General features: G+C 40.8%; 1 protein-coding gene and 1 pseudogene across 2 annotated transcripts in view; one reads left to right on the forward strand and one right to left on the reverse strand.

Annotated features, from left to right (window-relative positions):
* Window positions 1-19,072, reverse strand: part of Sass6 (SAS-6 centriolar assembly protein) — a 41,989-nt gene that overhangs the window by 22,654 nt on the left and 263 nt on the right. For both annotated transcript variants that reach the window (XM_075981520.1, XM_075981522.1), the window contains exons 2-7: window positions 12,473-12,533; window positions 10,806-10,885; window positions 10,237-10,341; window positions 8,217-8,388; window positions 6,938-7,003; window positions 5,852-5,971 (exon numbers count right to left, since the gene is read on the reverse strand). In XM_075981520.1, the coding sequence (XP_075837635.1) occupies window positions 5,852-5,971; window positions 6,938-7,003; window positions 8,217-8,388; window positions 10,237-10,341; window positions 10,806-10,885; window positions 12,473-12,533 (604 nt within the window). The remainder of the gene's footprint in view (window positions 1-5,851; window positions 5,972-6,937; window positions 7,004-8,216; window positions 8,389-10,236; window positions 10,342-10,805; window positions 10,886-12,472; window positions 12,534-19,072) is intronic.
* On the forward strand, window positions 1,246-2,675 carry LOC142853546 (CCAAT/enhancer-binding protein epsilon pseudogene; annotated as a pseudogene).

Below are 19,072 nucleotides of genomic sequence, written 5' to 3' on the forward strand. Positions count from 1 at the left end.
TGAGATCTCCCATGCTCTACAGTAAGTAGAACTAACAGTAAAAATGGTAATCTTACCAAAAGCAATCTACAGATTCAATGCAATGCTCATCAAAATCCCAGCAAAATTCTTCACAGACATCAAAAAAACGATACTCAACTTCATATGGAGGGAAAAACAAGATAGCCAAAACAATCCTGTACAATAAAGGAACTTCTGGAGGCATCACAATCCCTGACTTCAAACTCTACTATAGAGGTACATTAATGAAAACAGCCTGATAATGACATAAAAACAGACAGGAGGACCAATGGAATCAACTCAAAGACCCGGATATCAATCCACACGCCTACGAACAACTGATTTTTGACAAGAAGCTAAAAGTATAAAATGGAAAAAAGAAAGCTTATTCAACAAATAGTGCTGGCATAACTGAATATCAACATATAGAAAAATGAAAATAGATCCATATCTATCGCCATGTACAAAACTCAAGTCCAGATTCTGAGATTCCTGGAGGCAGGACCACCATTTTCAGACTGAGGTTGGGAGTCCTGCCTGAAGCTTGACGAGTAAAGCACCTCTGACTGGACGGCACAAGGCAATCCCAAAGGAAAAAGAAACCCAAGTTTGGGGATCAGTAGACCAGCAAGAGCTGAACAGCTACAGACTTCTCCCATAGACCCAGAAACAGCCCCAGGAGGAGATGAGGACTCAAGAGAAGATGTCTCAAGCTTACAAGAGGAAGTGGACCTAAGAGACACATGATAGATGTCAGAAAACAGTCCTGCAGAAGGGAAGCTAGCAAAAGGAGCTCCACTGAGCTCCAGAGCCTGCATACACCCCAGAGCACAGGAAGTAGTAAGGGCAAAGCCTCCAGTCAGTGTTGGGTGGAGTCAGCCTGAGGCTCTTTCAGTGAAGGTGAAGCAACTGGAACCTCTAGCAGATCCTGAATGTTGGTTCTGGGGTAGTAGCCTGCCTGAGCCTGAGGTACAGGGCTCATGTCTTGACCAGAAACCTCAGCTATGTCCAGGTAGCCTGTGGCAGGCTGCTAGGGGTAGCCAGGATGGGAAACACGTACAAAGCCCTGTACAAAGTCCTTGCCAAAGACCTCACTAAAGCAGCACTCTAGAGGCAAAGGCAGGCAGAACTCTGTGAGTTCATGGCCAGCCTGATCTATGTAGTGAGACCCTGTCTCAAAACTAACAAATGAGCATACCTGTGCTCAGGCCAGGGGTGACTTGGTCCTGAACCCCTCAAACAATGATGGCCAGGAGAATGCTGCGGGAGGTGGGGCTACACAAGGAACTGACTTACCCCAGGGTAGGTGGAGTTCAGGACTCAGGGGAACAGGGAGGAAGATGTGTCAAGGGAGGAGTTTAGACTAAGTTGGCATTGGAGGACTGCTTTCTCTATTGGCTGTGGCTTGGTGCCTTACTCTACACAGATCTCCTTGGAAGAAGATGGACATTCAGAGGAGCTACCCTGGACAAGGGGTTGGAATCCCTTGGGCTCACAGGACAAGAGGGGACATTTTCCCAAACAACAACTTTTGGACTTAGGCTGGGGCCTCACCAAAGAGCCCTGTAACTGCTAAGCACCCCTCCCTCTGGGGTGTGTCCTGCCCCTCACTGACTTACACCAAGGAGAGAGGGGAAAAGGGAAGAAAGGAAAGACACTGACTACAGAAGGAAAAGGAAGCAGTAGAGGAGGAGAAAAGCCACATAGGAGTGGGTGACAGAAAAGCCCAGAGAGGTCAGACCTATGGCAACTCTAGGGTTGGAGGACACCAACAGAGGACAGGGTGAGCATCAGAAGGAGTGCCCCAACACAGAACCCAGGGGCAGGGAGCCAAGGGGGTGAGCTGGCTATGTCCCATGGGACCTACTGGCCATCGAATTCTCAGAGAGTCGAGCTGGACCTGGGGAACTCGGGGACATGTGTGAGCATGAGGCCTCCATCGAGTCTGGGGAAGAACAGCTTTCTGACCTCTTTGCCATGAAGCCAGCACCTGAAGCCCAAAGCCTTAAGGGCCCAGAAACCCCTTCATTCCCCCACTACCTGCCAGCTGACCCTCAGCCACTTGCATATCCCTCACATACTTTTGGCCCAGATAGGAAGGCTTTGGGGCCTGGCATTTACAGTAACCTGGAGAGCTACAACCCCAGGGCCATGTCTGTGAAGGAGGAGCCTCGTGGGCCAGAGGGCAGCAGAGGTGGCTACAATCCCCTGCAGTACCAAGTGGCACATTGTGGGCAGACAGTGGTGCACCTTCCCCCGACCCTGGCAGCATCTGGGCAGCAACTACACATCCTCCAGGCAGGCTCCTGTGGCTGCTGCCTCTCCCTGCAGCCCCCTTCTGAAGGCTCCCTCCCCAGCTGGGCCCTCACACAAGGGCAAGAAGGCAGTGTACCGATTACGACATGAACACAACATAGCAGTGCGCAAGAGCCAGGACAAGGCCAAGAGGCGCATTATGGAGACACAGCAAAAGATGCTGGAGTACAATGGATGAAAATAAGCATCTGTGTAGTCTGTGGAGCAGCGCACCCCTTCGTAACCTCTTCTGCCAGATCCCTGAGGCCGCCAGCCTTATCAAGGACATGGGGGGGGGGGGGCTGCATCTGAGCCTGCCTGGCAGACTGTGGACACCAAACCCTGCTGGCCCTCACCCTCCTAGGTCCCCAGAGTCCTGAATAGGCCAAGCCTAAAACAGGGATCATGTAGCTGGGAAGGTCAGGACCTTAATGATTGATTCTGTGGCTGAATAAACTACACTGTGGCTTGAAAAAACAAAACAAAAACCAAAAAACCTCAAGTACAAATGGATCAAAGATCTCAATATAAAATCAACCACACTGAACCTCATAGAAGAGAAAGTGGGAAGTACACTTGAATGTACAGGAGACCACTTCCTAAATAAAACCCCAGTAACATAGACACTGAAAACAACAATTAATAAATGGGACCTCCTGAAACTAGAAGCTTCTGTAAAGCAAAAGACACTGTCAACAAGACAAAAAGACAGCCTACAGAATGGGAAAATGAAGAATGGGTTCTTCACCAACCCCACATCAGACAGAGGACTTATCTCTAAAATATACAAAGAACTCAAGAAACTTGACATCAAAAGGACAAATAATCCAATAAAACTATGGGTACAGACCCAAACAGAAAACTCTCAACAGACAAATCTCAAAAGGCTGAAAGATACTTAAGGAAATGTTCAGCATCCTTAGCCATGAGAGAAATGCAAATCAAAACAACTCTGAGATTCCATCTTACATCTGTCATATGACCAAGATCAAAAACAATGATAACAGCTTATGCTGGAGAGGTTGCGGGGTAGGGGAACACTCCTTCATTGCTGGTGGGAATGCAAACTGGTACAGCCCCTTTGGAAATCAGTATGGCAATTTCTCAGAGAATTAGAAAACAACCAGCGATATCACTTTTGGGCATATACCCAAAGGATGCTCAATCATACCACAAGAACATGTGCTCAAATATGTTCATAGCAGCATTATTCATAATAGCCAGAACCTGGAAGCAACCTAGATCCCCCTCAGCTGAAGAATAAAGAAAATGTGGTCCACTGACACAATGGAGTACTACACAGTGGTAAAAAAAATAATGACATCTTGAAATTTGCAGGCAAATGGGTGGATCTAGAAAAAAGATATTGAGTGAGGTAACCCAGACCCAGAAAGACAAATATAATATGTACTCACTCATAAGTGACTTTCAGACATAAAGCAAAGAAAAAACCAGGCTACAGTCTCCAACCCCAGAGAACCTAGACAACAAAGAGAACCCTAAGAGAGACATACATAGATATACATAGGAAGGAGAAAAAGACAAAATCTCCTGAGTAAACTGGGAGTGTGGGAGTCATGGGAGAGGGTAGAAGTAGAGAGGGGAGGAAGGTAGGGGAGCAGAGAAAAATGTATAGCTCAATAAAAGAAAAAAGGGGGGAAAAGTAAGAAAAATACTAATAGGTTAATTTAATAATAGTAATACTGAATGGGCATTGCATAATCAGGTTGGTCAATATGCATATGAAAAATTTCATTATTATGTGATAATGTTATTATTGACCTACATAGGGGCAGTGTACACCTTCAATGGAAAACACATGCCTCATTAAACCCCCATCATTTCGCAAGGAAAGGGAGTGTACACCTGCACAGAAAGACATGTAGTAGGTTGCTCACATTAGTTTAACACTGAATAACAAAATATCACAAATAATTCAAGGCCAGTCAACAGGAAAACAAGTCATGGTCTAGTCATATATTAGAATACTATACAATAATAAAAGGCAATCATACAATTGAATTTCAGAGCTGTTATGCTGAGGGAAAGAAATGATATAGAAACATACTATTTGATACACTGAAGAACAAATAAAACCAAGCACTGACGGCAGCAGTCAGAAAGGTGATGACTCCATATGGTAATCTGAATGAAAAGGATCCCCAGAGGCTCATAGGGAGGGGTATTATTTACAAGGATTAGAAGGTGTGGCTTTGTTGGAGAAAGTGTACTACTGGGGACAGGCTTTGAGGTTTCAGATGCTCAAGCCACACCCAGTGGTTCACTCTATTCCTGCTGCCTGTGGATCCAGATGCAGCTACCTCTACAGAACCAAGTCTGCCTGCTTGCTGCCATCCTGATAATGGGCTGAACCTCTGAACTGTAAGCCAGCCCCAGTTAAATGCATTTCTTTATAACACTTGCTATGGTCATGATGTCTCTTCATAGCAATAGAAACTCTAACTAATACACCCCCATAAGAGTAGTACACAGACTGGAAAAGCATATAAGGGAGACTTGCAGGGTTATATAATAATCTAAAATTTATTTGAATTAAAGTTATACTTATAAAAAGTCTAATTATATCCTTAACACCAAATAACTAATATTAAGTACATTAAAAATTTATTATTAAAGTTATAAAATCAAGTTAAGAAATCTCACTACGAAAGAGCAAATGGAGTGAAAGTCAAAAAGTAATCCACAGAAGAAATAAAAAGGTAAAGTCATGTAACAAGATGCTTAGCTTCATACAAAGATTTCACAGAATGGATGCAAACCTTAGTGCCCATCAGGGGCAAATTCAAAGATGACTAACAGTATCAGGAGCACAGGGAAATAAGCACCTTGGGATTCCCAGCGGGCATCATTGTTCAGGTGACAGTATGTATCAGTGAAATTCTATATGGGTGGATGCATTACAATGTGAACAGGAAACTCACTGACTACTCACAGTAACCAAAATTTCAAAGCATTTAAAAGCCTACCAGTATTAAAAAATAAATAAAGTCTACCAGTTTGATAAGTAGTTAATTTAAGTTGTATCTGAATGATGAATAATAGCCATAGCATTAAAAAGGAGTATTTGAATTGATAGAGAATGATATCTTAAGATTTTTTTAAAGTTATAATCAATATATCTAATAAAATTTTATTAGCATGGAATAAAACCCCAAATGAATATCTATAACTTACATTGTTACAAATTTATAAACAAATATTTGTAAATTGCATACCATTCATATATACATAGAGAAAAGTCTAGAAAAAGATATCAAATTATCTGCACTGAGTTGAGAATCACAATACGATGACCTTAACAGAGGACCATCAGGTCACCCAGGAAGGGTGAGGCTGATGGCTGGGAAGTCGAGCAGAATAAAATGCCTAGGATGACTATATAATCTCTGAATGAAAGACTTTGAAAAATAAGCTTTCAATTTGAATTTCACATACTTGTTAGATGTTTGAAAATTTAAAGCATGCATTTATTACTTTTATAGTTAATGAAATAACTAACTCTACGACATTTTCCAGGTACCTTTAACATTCTTACCTGCAAGGCTTTTTCCTTCTCATTTGTTAACTCCTGAGAATGCTTATTTGCCAATGATGCTGTGTGTGAGGCCCATTCACTCCGCAGTTTATCTAATTCTTGTGTTTTCTCTGATAACGTCTATAATAGAGGTCAGTAAATGTTAACAGGATAGTCTCTTGAATATGTTACACTTCAGACAAGGGCACTGGAAAGAAAACTTTGGCTTTCCAATGCATACTTAACATTTTTCCCACAGATTAACTTAAAGACAACAAGATGAGAATAAAAAAGATGACAGGTGACGCTTAAACCATCTTTAAACTTTTAATTTCATCCAGCTCTTCAGCGCCAAATCTTTTCCTCTGACATTAAGAAACCTGGGTTTATTAAGTCTCAACTAAGTTTACTTCTTATACCTAAGTACAGTAGCATTGTCCCCCCACAGGGACCAAGTTGTACAGGAGTATTTCCTGCCTACAGCCATGTTGCTTAGCAAGTACTTTCACCCTAGATTTCAAAGATAAAGGGCAAAGTGTAGTGGCCATGACCAAAACCATGCTAAGCCTGTCAAAGGATTAATTCTAATCTTAATACTGGAAAAAAGGAAAGAAGGATGGAAACTAAAAAGTCATTTTAAGCCAAACAAATAAATAAAATGCAAGGGCCAACAAGAGCTTCCACCGAGTCTGATGGCCCGAGTTTGATTCCTGATACGTATGACAGAAAGAGAGAAACCCAACTCCCAAGTTGTCCTCTGATCTCCACTCACATGCCATGGTACACACATGCCTACACACAAACAGAAGCACACATACAATAAATAAATGAAATAATTTTTTAAAGGAAAGAATAAGTGATAGATACTAAGCATTGTCTTACTTAATGATGATTTAGAAAATATGTCATATGTTAGGGATGGCAGAGTGGAGTATATAAAAGAAAGCATCCACTTAAGATAATTAACTAATAGGGGAAAGGGACAAAGATGAGATCCCATGGCAATATACATTGAAAGAACATACACAAAGGCTTATGTTTAATTTAAGAAAGAATTCAGAACCAATGTCTGGATGACTTACAAAGACAAATTGAAACTTGAATTACCTCTTGTGTAATGTGCAGTTGCCTGGTAACATCGTCTAGTGATTTAGTCAATGATAATTTTTCTTCCTATTTATAAAAATAAAATTATGCAGCTTACAATTTAATACAATCATCCATAGCCAAACTATTCAAAGTGTAGCAAAATACAACACCATCATCATGCAAAGAGCCTACTGGACGTGCAAAAACTCAGGCCTTCTAAAAAGGAACCTGCATTTTCATAAGACCCCAGATGATCTGTGCACCGTGAGTACTAGCTATGCAATGATCTAACCATTTAACTAAAATCTTTTTTCCTTTTGTTTTTTTCTTTGGATTTTCAAGATAGGGTTTTACACAAAGTTTCTCTGTGTAGCCCTGGCTGTCCTAGAACTCACAGTATAGACCAGGCTATCCTCAAACTCACAGAGATTTGCCTGCCTTTGCCTACCAAGCACTGGGATTAAAAGTGTGTGGCACTGCCACCCAGCCCCTGAATTTTTCTTTCTTAAGCAGCAACACTACACCATCCTTGTGCCACAAACTTTATGCAGCATTTTACAATATTCAGAACATGTTCATATACTTATTTTCAAACATATTTGCTAGCTGATGTTGGATATAGTATGCTAAGATGTGTTACTTTTATGTTGCATTTTTTTAACTCTGTCAAGCTGTGATACTTTGCCTGTCTAGAATACCTGATGGTGTAATAAAGATCTGAACGGCCACAGTGAGGCAGGAGAAAAGGTAGGTGGGGCTGGCAGGCAGAGAATATATAGAAGGAGAAATCTGGGAAGAAAGAAGTGGCCAGAGAAGGAGGAGGACATCAGGGGTCAGCCATCCAGCTACACAACAATCCACGGAGTAAGAGTAAGATTTACAGACGAGAATAAGAAAAGCCCAGAGGCAAAAGGTAGATGGGGTTCAGAAAAGCTGGCAAGAAACAAGCCAAGCTAAGGCTGGACATTTATAACTAAGAATAAGCTTCCATGTGACTTATTTTATAGTGGGCCCCCCAAAAGAGCCAAAAATAAAAAAGAGTAAAAAACATTGCACTGCTACTACAAACTGATACAATGGTGACATGGAATTCAGGTGTCTAAGGCCAGAGCAAAGCACTAAGTATTCTGGGCCCTAGGTTTCTCTACTGTGGGTCTAGTTCTAGACTTACAGCTATAGGTAGTAGCTAAACGAAAACCAATAAAATTCACTACAAAAAAAAAGAAAGGGCAATATGGGTCCTCAGCGATTTATAAAGTACTCAGTTTAAAAGAGTGACTTAAGTTCAAAGTCTTACCTTGCTGCATTTCAGACAGCCTGCTAGAAATTTCTTTATCTCTACATCATTTCCAGGTAAAAGCTTTAATGACAGGTGAATAAGATGCTTGAAAGGATTTGTTTCCACGACATTTAAAAATACTGGCAAGTTATCCAAAAGAGTCGCTGAAGAAATGAGCTGCAGCAGAAACCTTGGAAGAGAAAAGTCACATTATGGCAAGCAGAACTGTGAAACCCTATCGCTGCATCACGGACTCCAACTCGGGCCATGAAGCAGGAAATTAAAAATCATAGGGGCTGTGTGAAAGAGGCTACAGAAAAAGATAAAGAGGAGTATGACAGGGTACTGAACAAAAACAGTCCTTGAGTTCATAGCAGGAGACAAAAGAGGAAACAGAGAGAAAGCAAAAACTAAAAACAAAAACTCAGCATACCACAGGGGAGACCAGAGTACCAGTTCCTTTACTCTGGCAACTTACATTTAAATTAAGGATTATCCTTTTCCCTGTAAACTCTCAGAATGATCACATAGCCTTGACTCACAAGACAAAGGTCTTTATAGAAGAATTATACCTAATAAACATGAAAAGAGTGCGTGGGGGTGGGGGCAGGCAGCGCAAGCCTTTAATCCCAGTACCAGGGAGGCGAGGCAGGAGGCTCTCTGTGAACTGGTGCCCAGTCTGGTCTACACAGTAAGTTCCAAAACAGACAGCACTACATAGTAAGACACTGCATCAGAAAAAGAGGGGGGATCAGAAGTTTGTGGTGCACTCCTTTAATCTAGAGCGAGTTCCAGGGCAACCAGAACTACACAGAGAAACCCTGTTAAAAAAAAAAAAACAAAAAACGACAGAAAAACATTTCAGAGTTTCTAATGTAACAAGATATTAAACAATAGTCAGCAGTTGTTCAAGCCAAGAAACAGTCCAAGGTGAACTTATCATGATCAGGAGTCAGCAGCACGTGACCATGAACGTAAATGCAATCACTACAAAAACAAAAATGCTATTAAATAGTTCAACTAGCTTGGTGCTGGAGAGACAGCTCAGCAGTTAAGAGTACTTGCTGCTCTTTCCAAGGACCTGAATTCAGATCCTAGCACCCAGGTTGGGCAGCTCACATCTGCCTGCAGCTCTAGATTTGACACACCATCTGGCCTCCAAGGACCCCCATACACACAGAGACACATAAATAAGAAATGAATCTTAGGCTGTGTAGTGGCAGCACACACCTTTAATTCCAGCACTAAGAAGACAGAGGCAGGCAAATCTCTGTGAGTTCAAGGCCAGCTTTTACTACAGAGTGAGTTCCAGACAGCCAGGGCTATACAGAGAAACTTTGCCTCAGAAAACCAAAAGAAAAAAAAAAAAAAGAAAAAAAGAGCCGGGCAGTGGTGGCGCACGCCTTTAATCCTAGCACTCGGGAGGCAGAGGCAGGCGGATCTCTGTGAGTTTGAGACCAGCCTGGTCTACAGAGCTAGTTCCAGGACAGGCTCCAAAGCCAAAGAGAAACCATGTCTCGAAAAACCAAAAAAAAAAAAAAAAGAAAGAAAGAAAGAAAGAAAGAAAGAAAGAGAGAGAGAGAAGAAAAGATGAAGATTAATAAATAAATCTTGGTAAAACTTTAAAAGCTACATCAAACCATGTAAATTAAGGTTCAAATATTTCTTATTTTAGTCAAGATTTCTTTTTTATTTTATTTTATGTGCATCGATATTTTATCTGTATATATGTCTGTATGAGGGTGCTGGAGCTCCTGAAACTGGAGTCACAGACAATAGTGAATTGTCATGTGGGTGCTGGGAATTGAATCCTGGTCCTCTGGAAGAGCAACCAGTGTTCTTAACCGAGCCACCTCTCCGGCCCCCAGTTAAGATTTCTTAAAATTTGGGGTTTAACTGAGCCCAAATCCCAGCTTTAAAAAAATAAATAAATAAATAAAGGGGGATGTTTGTGATCCATGGAAAATAACTTTGTATCAATCGTCTCTCAAAGAGCAGTCTGTGCAGAGGTCTAGTGCCATGGCACTCCCAGCCTCACCTTGGAGTCTCTTTCACATGTTCCAGGGTACACTGCTGAAGGAGGTCTATAAACTTCTGTGGGAAAGCTAAGAAGTCCACCAGGAGACCTTGCTGCAATTTTAAACTATACAGAAAACAGAAAAACAGTTCTTCAGAAACTTAATTACTATCTTTAGTTATCATTCATAGACTGAAATATTCTTTATTTACTAATGTCATCACTATTTAATGTTACGCCTAAAATCCGAATCCCCAAAACATCACCAGAAGATTGTATCCGCTGCTAAAGCAAAGAGTTAAAAAAAAAAATAAACAGGGAACTTTTGATTTGAATCAACCTTATCTAACGGGAGTTGAGAAAGTCATCAAAATTCTGAGCCATTTAATATATAATAATATAAAAACTAATAATCTATAAAACATTTATCTTTCAAAATACTCTGTCAATAATTATAAGACAGTCAGTATTCCCAGAATAACTTACCATCTGAACAGGCATATGCTTCAAAAAAGAACACTGTAAACACATAAAATTCAGAAAGTAATTCCTAGACCATACATAGGGCCAGCAAATAAGAAAGTACTTACCTTTGAAAATCTTCCTCAGATATAACAAGGTTATACAGAAAAAATGGATCTGTATCATCAGTCAGACGGATGACTAAATCCTAAAGAAAAGATTACTTTTTAAAAAAATGTTTTCAGTAGATCTTTTGTAAAAGTGAATTATTCAACATCAATTTATTAGTTGTACGTCAGAGTCCTGTTTGCTGGTGCTGCTTAATTTTACTAGTCTTGAGAGAGTGAGCATTCGGCTCCACGAGACCTGCATGGGGTGTGCAGAAGCTGGCGAAATGCTGGAAGTTAGGGCATCTTCTATGAGGTCAGATAAGGGGAGAGCAGCTTTGCACTCTGGCACCACGGCAAGACTCAACGACTGTATTTTCAGTTTCCCTAAACTTAACTGGTCTGGTATTTCAAAAGTAGCAAACACAATCAGCAAACTGACAATCATACACAAAAAAAGGAAGGGGCTTTTGTCGCTCAGATGGTGAGTATCAGGTGACATGTTTCCAGGGCTTCCCAGGAGGCCTCCCACTCCAGCTGCCCACTAAAGAGACAATCCATGGGTTTCCTTCACTTGCCAAGTTGTTAAATTCAAAGTGTGACAGAAATCACAGCTGACAGGTAGGTACACAAAAACAATCAACTTCAGAGAACACTGGCCCAAGATAAACCCATACCTTGTAAGAGGAGCTAACAAAGAACCTGAGGAAAGTCTACTCATTTCTAAGGAGCTACTAGGGGCTTGGAAACATTGAAGCAATTTATTAACGAGGCTTAAAAAAAAAAAAGAGGTGCCATATGTAAGATTAACATGTAAGAATGTTACTCTCTGTTCTAGAAAATTGACAAACTGGGGGCTTACCTCAGAACAGCCTGTGATCCAGTAACCTCTACTTAAGTACTTCTTGAAAGTTGCCTCAGATGCTACTGAAAACCAACCTCAAGCCAAAAACTACAGTTCCTGCTAACTACAACATGCTTGCATGTGTTCAGGGAAAGTTGCAACACAGAAAACACATGCTACACTTAGTCCTTTGGCCTATATCTTTAGTGCTGTCATTTTTTTTTTTTTTAAGATAGAGCATCAAGTATATAGCCCAGGTTGGATGCCAAAGAACTCTCAATCCTTCTTCTTCCTCTTGAATACTGCGATTATAGGCATGGATTCAACTCAATTTTGAAGTTCACATCAAATTCACATTCTAGATCAAAATGTAAAGTAAGCTAATCTTTTAAATGCTCAGAGCATACCCAGATTGTTACATCAACCCCTAATTCTTCTTGGATTTAGTAATATATAGTATAATTAAATTTAAATGGCTGGCTTAGATTTCACCACCCTATGCTTGCAACAGTTATAAAATGACCCAAGAATTTTAAAAATGGATTTAACAAGAGTCATCTTTTTTAAACTCCATAATTTTATTATAATAGCAAAAAGACCGGGAGAGCACAAGTAGTTCACTACTACCATAAACTGGACAGCAGAATCTCTCATGTTTAGGGAAATGCAAGAGTCAGCATATGTGGAATACAATGGATAAGCCTCGCCTGGTAAAACCACCTCAGTGATTATAGGATGACTAAGTATAGGTAAGTACAGATCTCATTTTCTTAAAACAAAATAAAACCACAACAATAATTACATCACACAAATGCTCATATTTCAAAAGGAACTAGATACCAACCTTTCTGTGCACTGGATTAGAAAGTGACTGTAGTTCAATGCTCACTCTGACACTTCCTCTCCTGAGAGGACGAAAAGACAGGAACAACTCAGAAATGTTCAAGGGACATGAGTTCCACTACCCAAACACCAGTTAACTATCCTGACCACAAGCCTCTCCACAGGTGCCCTCAAGCTTACGAACAGGTTCTAGAATGTACACTGGGCACGGCTGCTCTAATAAATAACAAGTAATCCTTAGTGGAAGGCTTAATTTTTGTCACTTTTAAAATGAAGATGCTGTGGACTAAATGGGGAGAACAATCAGGGTGCCTATTGCTTGTATTCTGGTAAGTAACTTACTGCCAGATTCTAAATGGCATCTACTAAGAAACAGACCATCAATTTAGTAACAACTGTTTTTTTTTAATTTATTTATTTATTATGTATACAGTATTGTGTCTGCTTGCAGGCCAAAAGAGGGCACCGAGTCTCATTACAGATGGTTGTGAGCCACCATGTGGTTGCTGGGAACTGAACTCAGGACCTTTGGAAGAGCAGGCAGTGCTCTTATCCATTGAGCCATCTCTCCAGCCCTAGTAACAACTTTTAGATCTGAAAATTACCACTGCAATGATCAAACTGACTTACAGACAGATACTATCTTAAAAAGTTAAAATATTATACTATTTACATTATTTTTATACTCAAGGAAATGACAATCACTATCCTGTTACATACATTAAGTATTTTAAGCCCAAAAACAAATCCACATAAAACATTCTCTGTACATTATATTCACGTAAGTATTTTCAACAAGTTTACTATTATCTGCTTCATTCACTCTGAGAGAGTGAAGCCACAACACTCCACATACTATGCAGTATCCATTATGAACAAGGATAACATTAAGCTGAGGAACAAAATAAAGATAAAATTAGTGAAAAACATTTACATATCTCAAAACTATTCTGCTAAATTCAGCAACAAGGGCCCCTTTCTTTGATATGTGTGTGTATGTGTGTGTGGAGGGGGGGGGTAAACAAATTTGTGGTGGTTTAAGTACGAATGGCCCCCCATAGATTCATATGTTTGAACACTTGATCCCAAGTTAGTAGAACTTCCAGAAGGATGAGGAGCTGTGACCTTTGGGAAGGGGTGTGTCACTGGGGATGGGCTTTGAGGTTTCTAAGGACTTGGACCATTCCCAGTGTGGTCTGTCTCCTGCTTGCCCTCAGATGTTGCTTCAGCTACCTGCTACCTCCCACTCTGCCATCATGGAACCTAATTCTGAAATTTAAGCCTAAAAGAAGCATTTCTTCTATATGTTACTGTAGTCATGGTCTCTTATCACAGCAATGGAAATGTAAAATAAAACTGAATCTGCTCAAGTTTAAATTCTTCTAAAGATTTGGTTTAAACTTTTCCATATTCTACTTATCTACAACAGAAGTTAAAAGGATAGGCAGACACAGCAACTGACAATGGATGGGGAAAGTGGAAAGGGACAAGATTCAACTGCTAAGATCTTTTTTAAGCTTGGATTTGCCATTCTATACTGTTTTAAAATGTATCATTTTAGCCAGGTGGTGGTGGCACATACCTTTAATCCCAGCACTCAGGAGGCAGAGACAGGTGGATCTCTGTGAGTTCGAGGTCAGTCTGGTCTACAGAGTGAGTCCAGGACAGGCTCCAAAGCTACACAGAGCAACCCTGGAGAATCCCTGTCTCTAAAAAACCAAAAAAAAAAAAAAGAGAGAGAGAGAGAGAGAGAGAGAGAGAAAAGAAAGAAAAAAAGAAAACATACACATAACCAATGAGAAATAAAGTTTCCTTTATCTACGTTTAAGAATTATTTGATTTGGATATTCTCTCTCTGCCTTTTGGTAAGTTTGGATAAAGGTTTGTCTATTTTTTTGATTTTCTCGAAGAACCAACTTTGTCTCCTTGATATTTTGTATTGTTTTCTTTGTTTCTATTTTGTTGATTTCAGTTCTCAATTTGATTATTTCTTGCCATCTAGTTTTCTTGGGTGAGTTTGCTTCTTTTTGTTCTAAAGTTTTCAAATGTTCTGTTAATTCACTAGTGTGGGATTTTTTTCCAGCTTCTTTATGTAGGCATTTAGTGCTATGGACTTTCCTCTTCACACTGCTTTCATTGTGTCCCATAAATTTGGGTATGTTGTGTGATCGCTTTCACTGAATTTTAGGAAGTCTTTAATTTCTCCCTTTATTTCTTCCTTGACCCACTGATGCTTCAGGTGAGCATTGTTATTCAATTCCCATGTGTTTCTTCACATCAGAAAAAAATAATGACATCTTGAAATTTGCAGGCAAATGGATGGAGCTAAAAAAAATCATATTGAGTGAGGTAACCCAGACCCAGAAAGACAAATATCAATCACATGTACTCACTCATAAGTGGTTTTTAAACATAAAGCAAAGAAAACCAGCCTACAAATCACAATCCCAGAGAACTTAGACAGCAATAAGGACCCTCAGAGAGACATACACGGATCTAATCTACATGGGAAGTAGAAAAAGACAAGATCTCCTGAGTAAATTGGGAGCATGGGAAGCATGGGAGAGGATTGAAGAGGAGAGCAAAGGAAAATGTATAGCTCAATAAAATCAATTAAAAAAAGAAAAACCCAAAACCACCTCTAGAAATATGTGGTAGGAAAATTTGAGATTGCAGCTATAGCATCTCAAGCCACAAATCTTATTTGCTGTATTAGAAAGATCCATGATATAAGAGCATTAAGACAAATAAATAAAATCCCAGTGAAATACACTACTTATCTTGAGGCCACACCTTAAACATTGTTTGTAACTGAATAACACTCTCTAAACCAGTCAGATCTAGCCAGGTTGGTTTACTTATTTATTTTTAAATAAAGATCTTAAACATTAGACACCAGAGCTGGAGTTCAGCCCATTGCTGCCATCTAGAAGCTGTGATCTTATCCTTTTGGTGCACAAAAGACAAAAGCTACCTTAAGCCAGGTACTCTGCTGGGTGCTAAGGATACAAACAGAAGCAAACACAGTTCATGTCCGTAAACTGAAGTCAGACCAAGTTACCTAGATTTATCTGATTGTTTAGGGCTCAAGAGACCGAAAAGAAGAGCTATTAATGTCTACTGAGTGCCTACACTGCTGGATACCTGAGAAAGAGAGAGAGCAAGAGAGAGACAGAGAAAGAGAGAGAGACAGAGAGAGAGAGAGTGCTATCCCAATCCATAATAATCTTGGTGGTTATTTCCCTTACAGAGAAGAACCCAAGGCGCACCACAAAGCCCAAACTTGAACTTATCTCTTTGCTACATAATGCTACCTAAAAAATGATTAAAGACAATCTCAATTAGGCACCCAGTTTTATAGTTGGTTTCAAACTCAGAGCGTCACCTGCCCCTGCCTCAATGCTAGAATCCCACCACACCTGGCCATCTAGTCAACTTTCAAAGATCCTTACTGGAAAGGGATTTAAGCTACACCTCGGGGCTCTGGGGAGATGGTACAGAAAGTGCCTGCCACACAAGCACGAGGATCCGAATTTGATCCCCAGTACCCAAATTAAAAGCTGAGTGTGGGACTGGGGAGACGGATCGGTGGTTAAAAGCACATACTTGTTCTCTCACAGTCTGCACCCCAGCCCACACCAAACAGTCCACAAAGGCCTCACTCCAGCTCTGAAAGACCTGACACTCGGCTCCCTTTCCAGGCACTATGCTCACTCCCGCAACACCCCCCACATGCTAAGATATAAACACACCACACATATCCCACATGCTAACACACACACATGCACTAAGACACACATACACACACAAATATTTTTTTAGGTCACTGTGTTTGTATACATCTGTAGCCCTAGGTCGGGACAGTGTAGTGTCAGGAGATCCCCAGGGCTCACAGGCCAGACAGTCTAGTCAATTAGTTTGTAAGGTACTACGTTCAATGAGACCATGTCTCAAAAAATAAGGTGGAGAGTCAGCAAGATGAGTCAGTGGGAAAGACACTCGCTCCCAAGCCTGGCAGGCTGGATTCCATCCCTGGAACCCACAAAACCTACACAGTCAAAGAAGAGAACAGACTCCTCTGTTGTCCTCTGACCTCCACAAGTACACTGTGGGACACATATCCTCCCCTCCCTCCTCTCCACAGATATTAAATATATACATGCAATTTCTTAAATAAAGAATTTTAAGGTGGAGACAATTTTTAAAAAGATACCAGAAGCCAACCTCTGGTTTCCACACTCATTCATATTCACGCACATATCGACATTGTACACACAGACACACACCTTGGGAGTCAGGAAAGAATGACTCCCCACGGCAGAGGAAGGAGCACGAGTGGAGCTACGGTAGAGAGAGCACAGGGCAGGAAGAGGAGCTAAGTTCCTCTGACCATGGAAGAGTTTAGAGATCAAAACAAAAGAGCAGGCGGCTATCCAAGGCTGGGTTTAGAGATCTCACCATTTCTCCCTGAGAGTTACACTACCCTCTACCCAACTGCCTTCCCTTCCTCTATGCCTTTATTATACTTTATTAGACTACTTATGCAATCACACCTTACTAATAACTAAGGTTTAGGGAATATTTAATATATACTAGTTGCTATTATAAGCACTTTGTATGCATTAAATTATTTCATCTTCAATAACAATCCTATGAGGTAGGTACTATTATTCTGAATTTTAAAATGAGAAAAAATGTTAATAAACTGTGTAAGATTGGGGCTGGGAGTACAGTACAGTGGTAAAGTCTATGATAGCATTTTGCAAGGACTGACATGAGTCAATCCACAGAAACACACACACACAGAGTAAACAAACTGTCTTTAGACTTAAAGAATCTAGGTTGTCCTTCCTATAGGTTAGGGGTTAGCAAAATTATTCTGCACGAAGCCAGAGACTAAATATTTTAGACTTTAAAGACTATAGAGTTTCTGCTATTGTTGCTGACGACCGACACGCATCCTACAATAAAGACCACAGAGCTATATTCCCACTAATACCCCATATAGTTACTCACTGAAGCCCTTGTGCAGAAACAACCACACAGTTGGTAACAAAGAAGGATGCCTGTGTCCCAGCAAAATCTGATTTAGGAAGAGTGGTTGCTCTTTGCCACAGATGATAGTAATATCAGGTTTCTAAACAAATTTTAAAAGCTGAAATTGGGTTTTAATATGGTTAACTCTGACTACAAAGTGTTGGAGACGAGTTGAGCGTGTCAAGCTTCGAATCACAAGTAATGTCCCATATTACCAAACAGAAACAAAACAAACGCACAACTGTGAGTCATAAGTGTCATTTTAAATTGTCTAGAGTCACATTAGAAAGCCCCTAGCTTTGAAAGTAAATTTAATTTGAATACATTTAACCCCATATACTCTAAAAATAGCTGTAACGGATAATCACCATAACATTGAAATTTACATTCTTGTTACTAGCATGTCTTCAAAATCTACAATCAATTTTTACACTTAGGGACATCAGTTTGGAGTAGGTCACGCCTAATAACTGTATGTAGATAATGGCCACATACTGGACAGCACAAACTAATCACCAATTAGAGACTGGGAGTTGTGTAGATCATTGTACAGCATGCTGAGGGAAATGATCTACAGATTCCCTGTATATGGCTGATGATCTCAGCCCATTCTGACTGCTTTGTCAGTTGGTTCTGGACCCAATTCTAAATTGTAAACCATGGTTTAACTAGCAACTCAATAATCCGATGTCTTCATTTTTTTCAGGCGATATTTCTTCACCGTTTAGTTTCTACATACACTTTCGCGCCTGATTTCCAGTGAAATCATATGGGCATGTGCTAAATCAGTTTTACAAATGAGCATACAAGATTCACAGAAACTAAATAACAGCTAAAAAAAAAATATTGGTTAAAACGGGAGGACTCAGATCTCACTTCTAATCAAACCTATCTGAGCCTTGATAGCATCACCTGTGATTAATGTTGCACGTTTGCATTTGTCTGTGAGACAGGTTTAATGTTCTCTACCACACTGTTAACTTCGTAAAGACCATGGGACCCCAGGGGTCCAGCTTTCCGCGTTCACAGTATTCACTGACTGAACAGAGTTCCTGACTTTCCAGTGTTAGGGGTTGGTTAAATGTATCTTTGCTTTGTAACTGACGTGCAGGTGGAGCCCAAGAATATCACTGGAAAAAAAAAAAAGAACCTTTTTTTTAATTGAAGTTCTAAAGCTTCACTCCCACTATCCTTCGAAGGAGATCTTGAGCGAGGGGCTGGTGCGGACCCTTCCCTCAAGTCACCGTGAAGCTTCGCAGAAACTAACTGCAGAGGAGAGGATCCGAGCTCCCACCCAGAGAGAGCAGGCAGGGGCTCGGTCCCGCTCAGAGCCAGGACCTTCGAGCGAGGGGAGTCGGTTTCCCGTTCCCTCGTTCCCTTTCGTCGAGTCCCCTCCGCAGCCGCCGACTCGGCGACACACAAAGGTAACCCCGGGGTCCCTTCCCACGTCCCGGTGGTCAGTCCGCCACGGCCGCGGAGCGAGTCCCGCTGAGCCCGGCCGCCATCTTCCCCATTGGCTCGACCCCAACCGCCACCCGCCTGTGCCCACAGGCGCGGCCCTCAC

Source organism: Microtus pennsylvanicus, chromosome 7 (assembly GCF_037038515.1).
Source record: "Microtus pennsylvanicus isolate mMicPen1 chromosome 7, mMicPen1.hap1, whole genome shotgun sequence".
Classification (NCBI taxonomy): Eukaryota; Metazoa; Chordata; class Mammalia; order Rodentia; family Cricetidae; genus Microtus; species Microtus pennsylvanicus.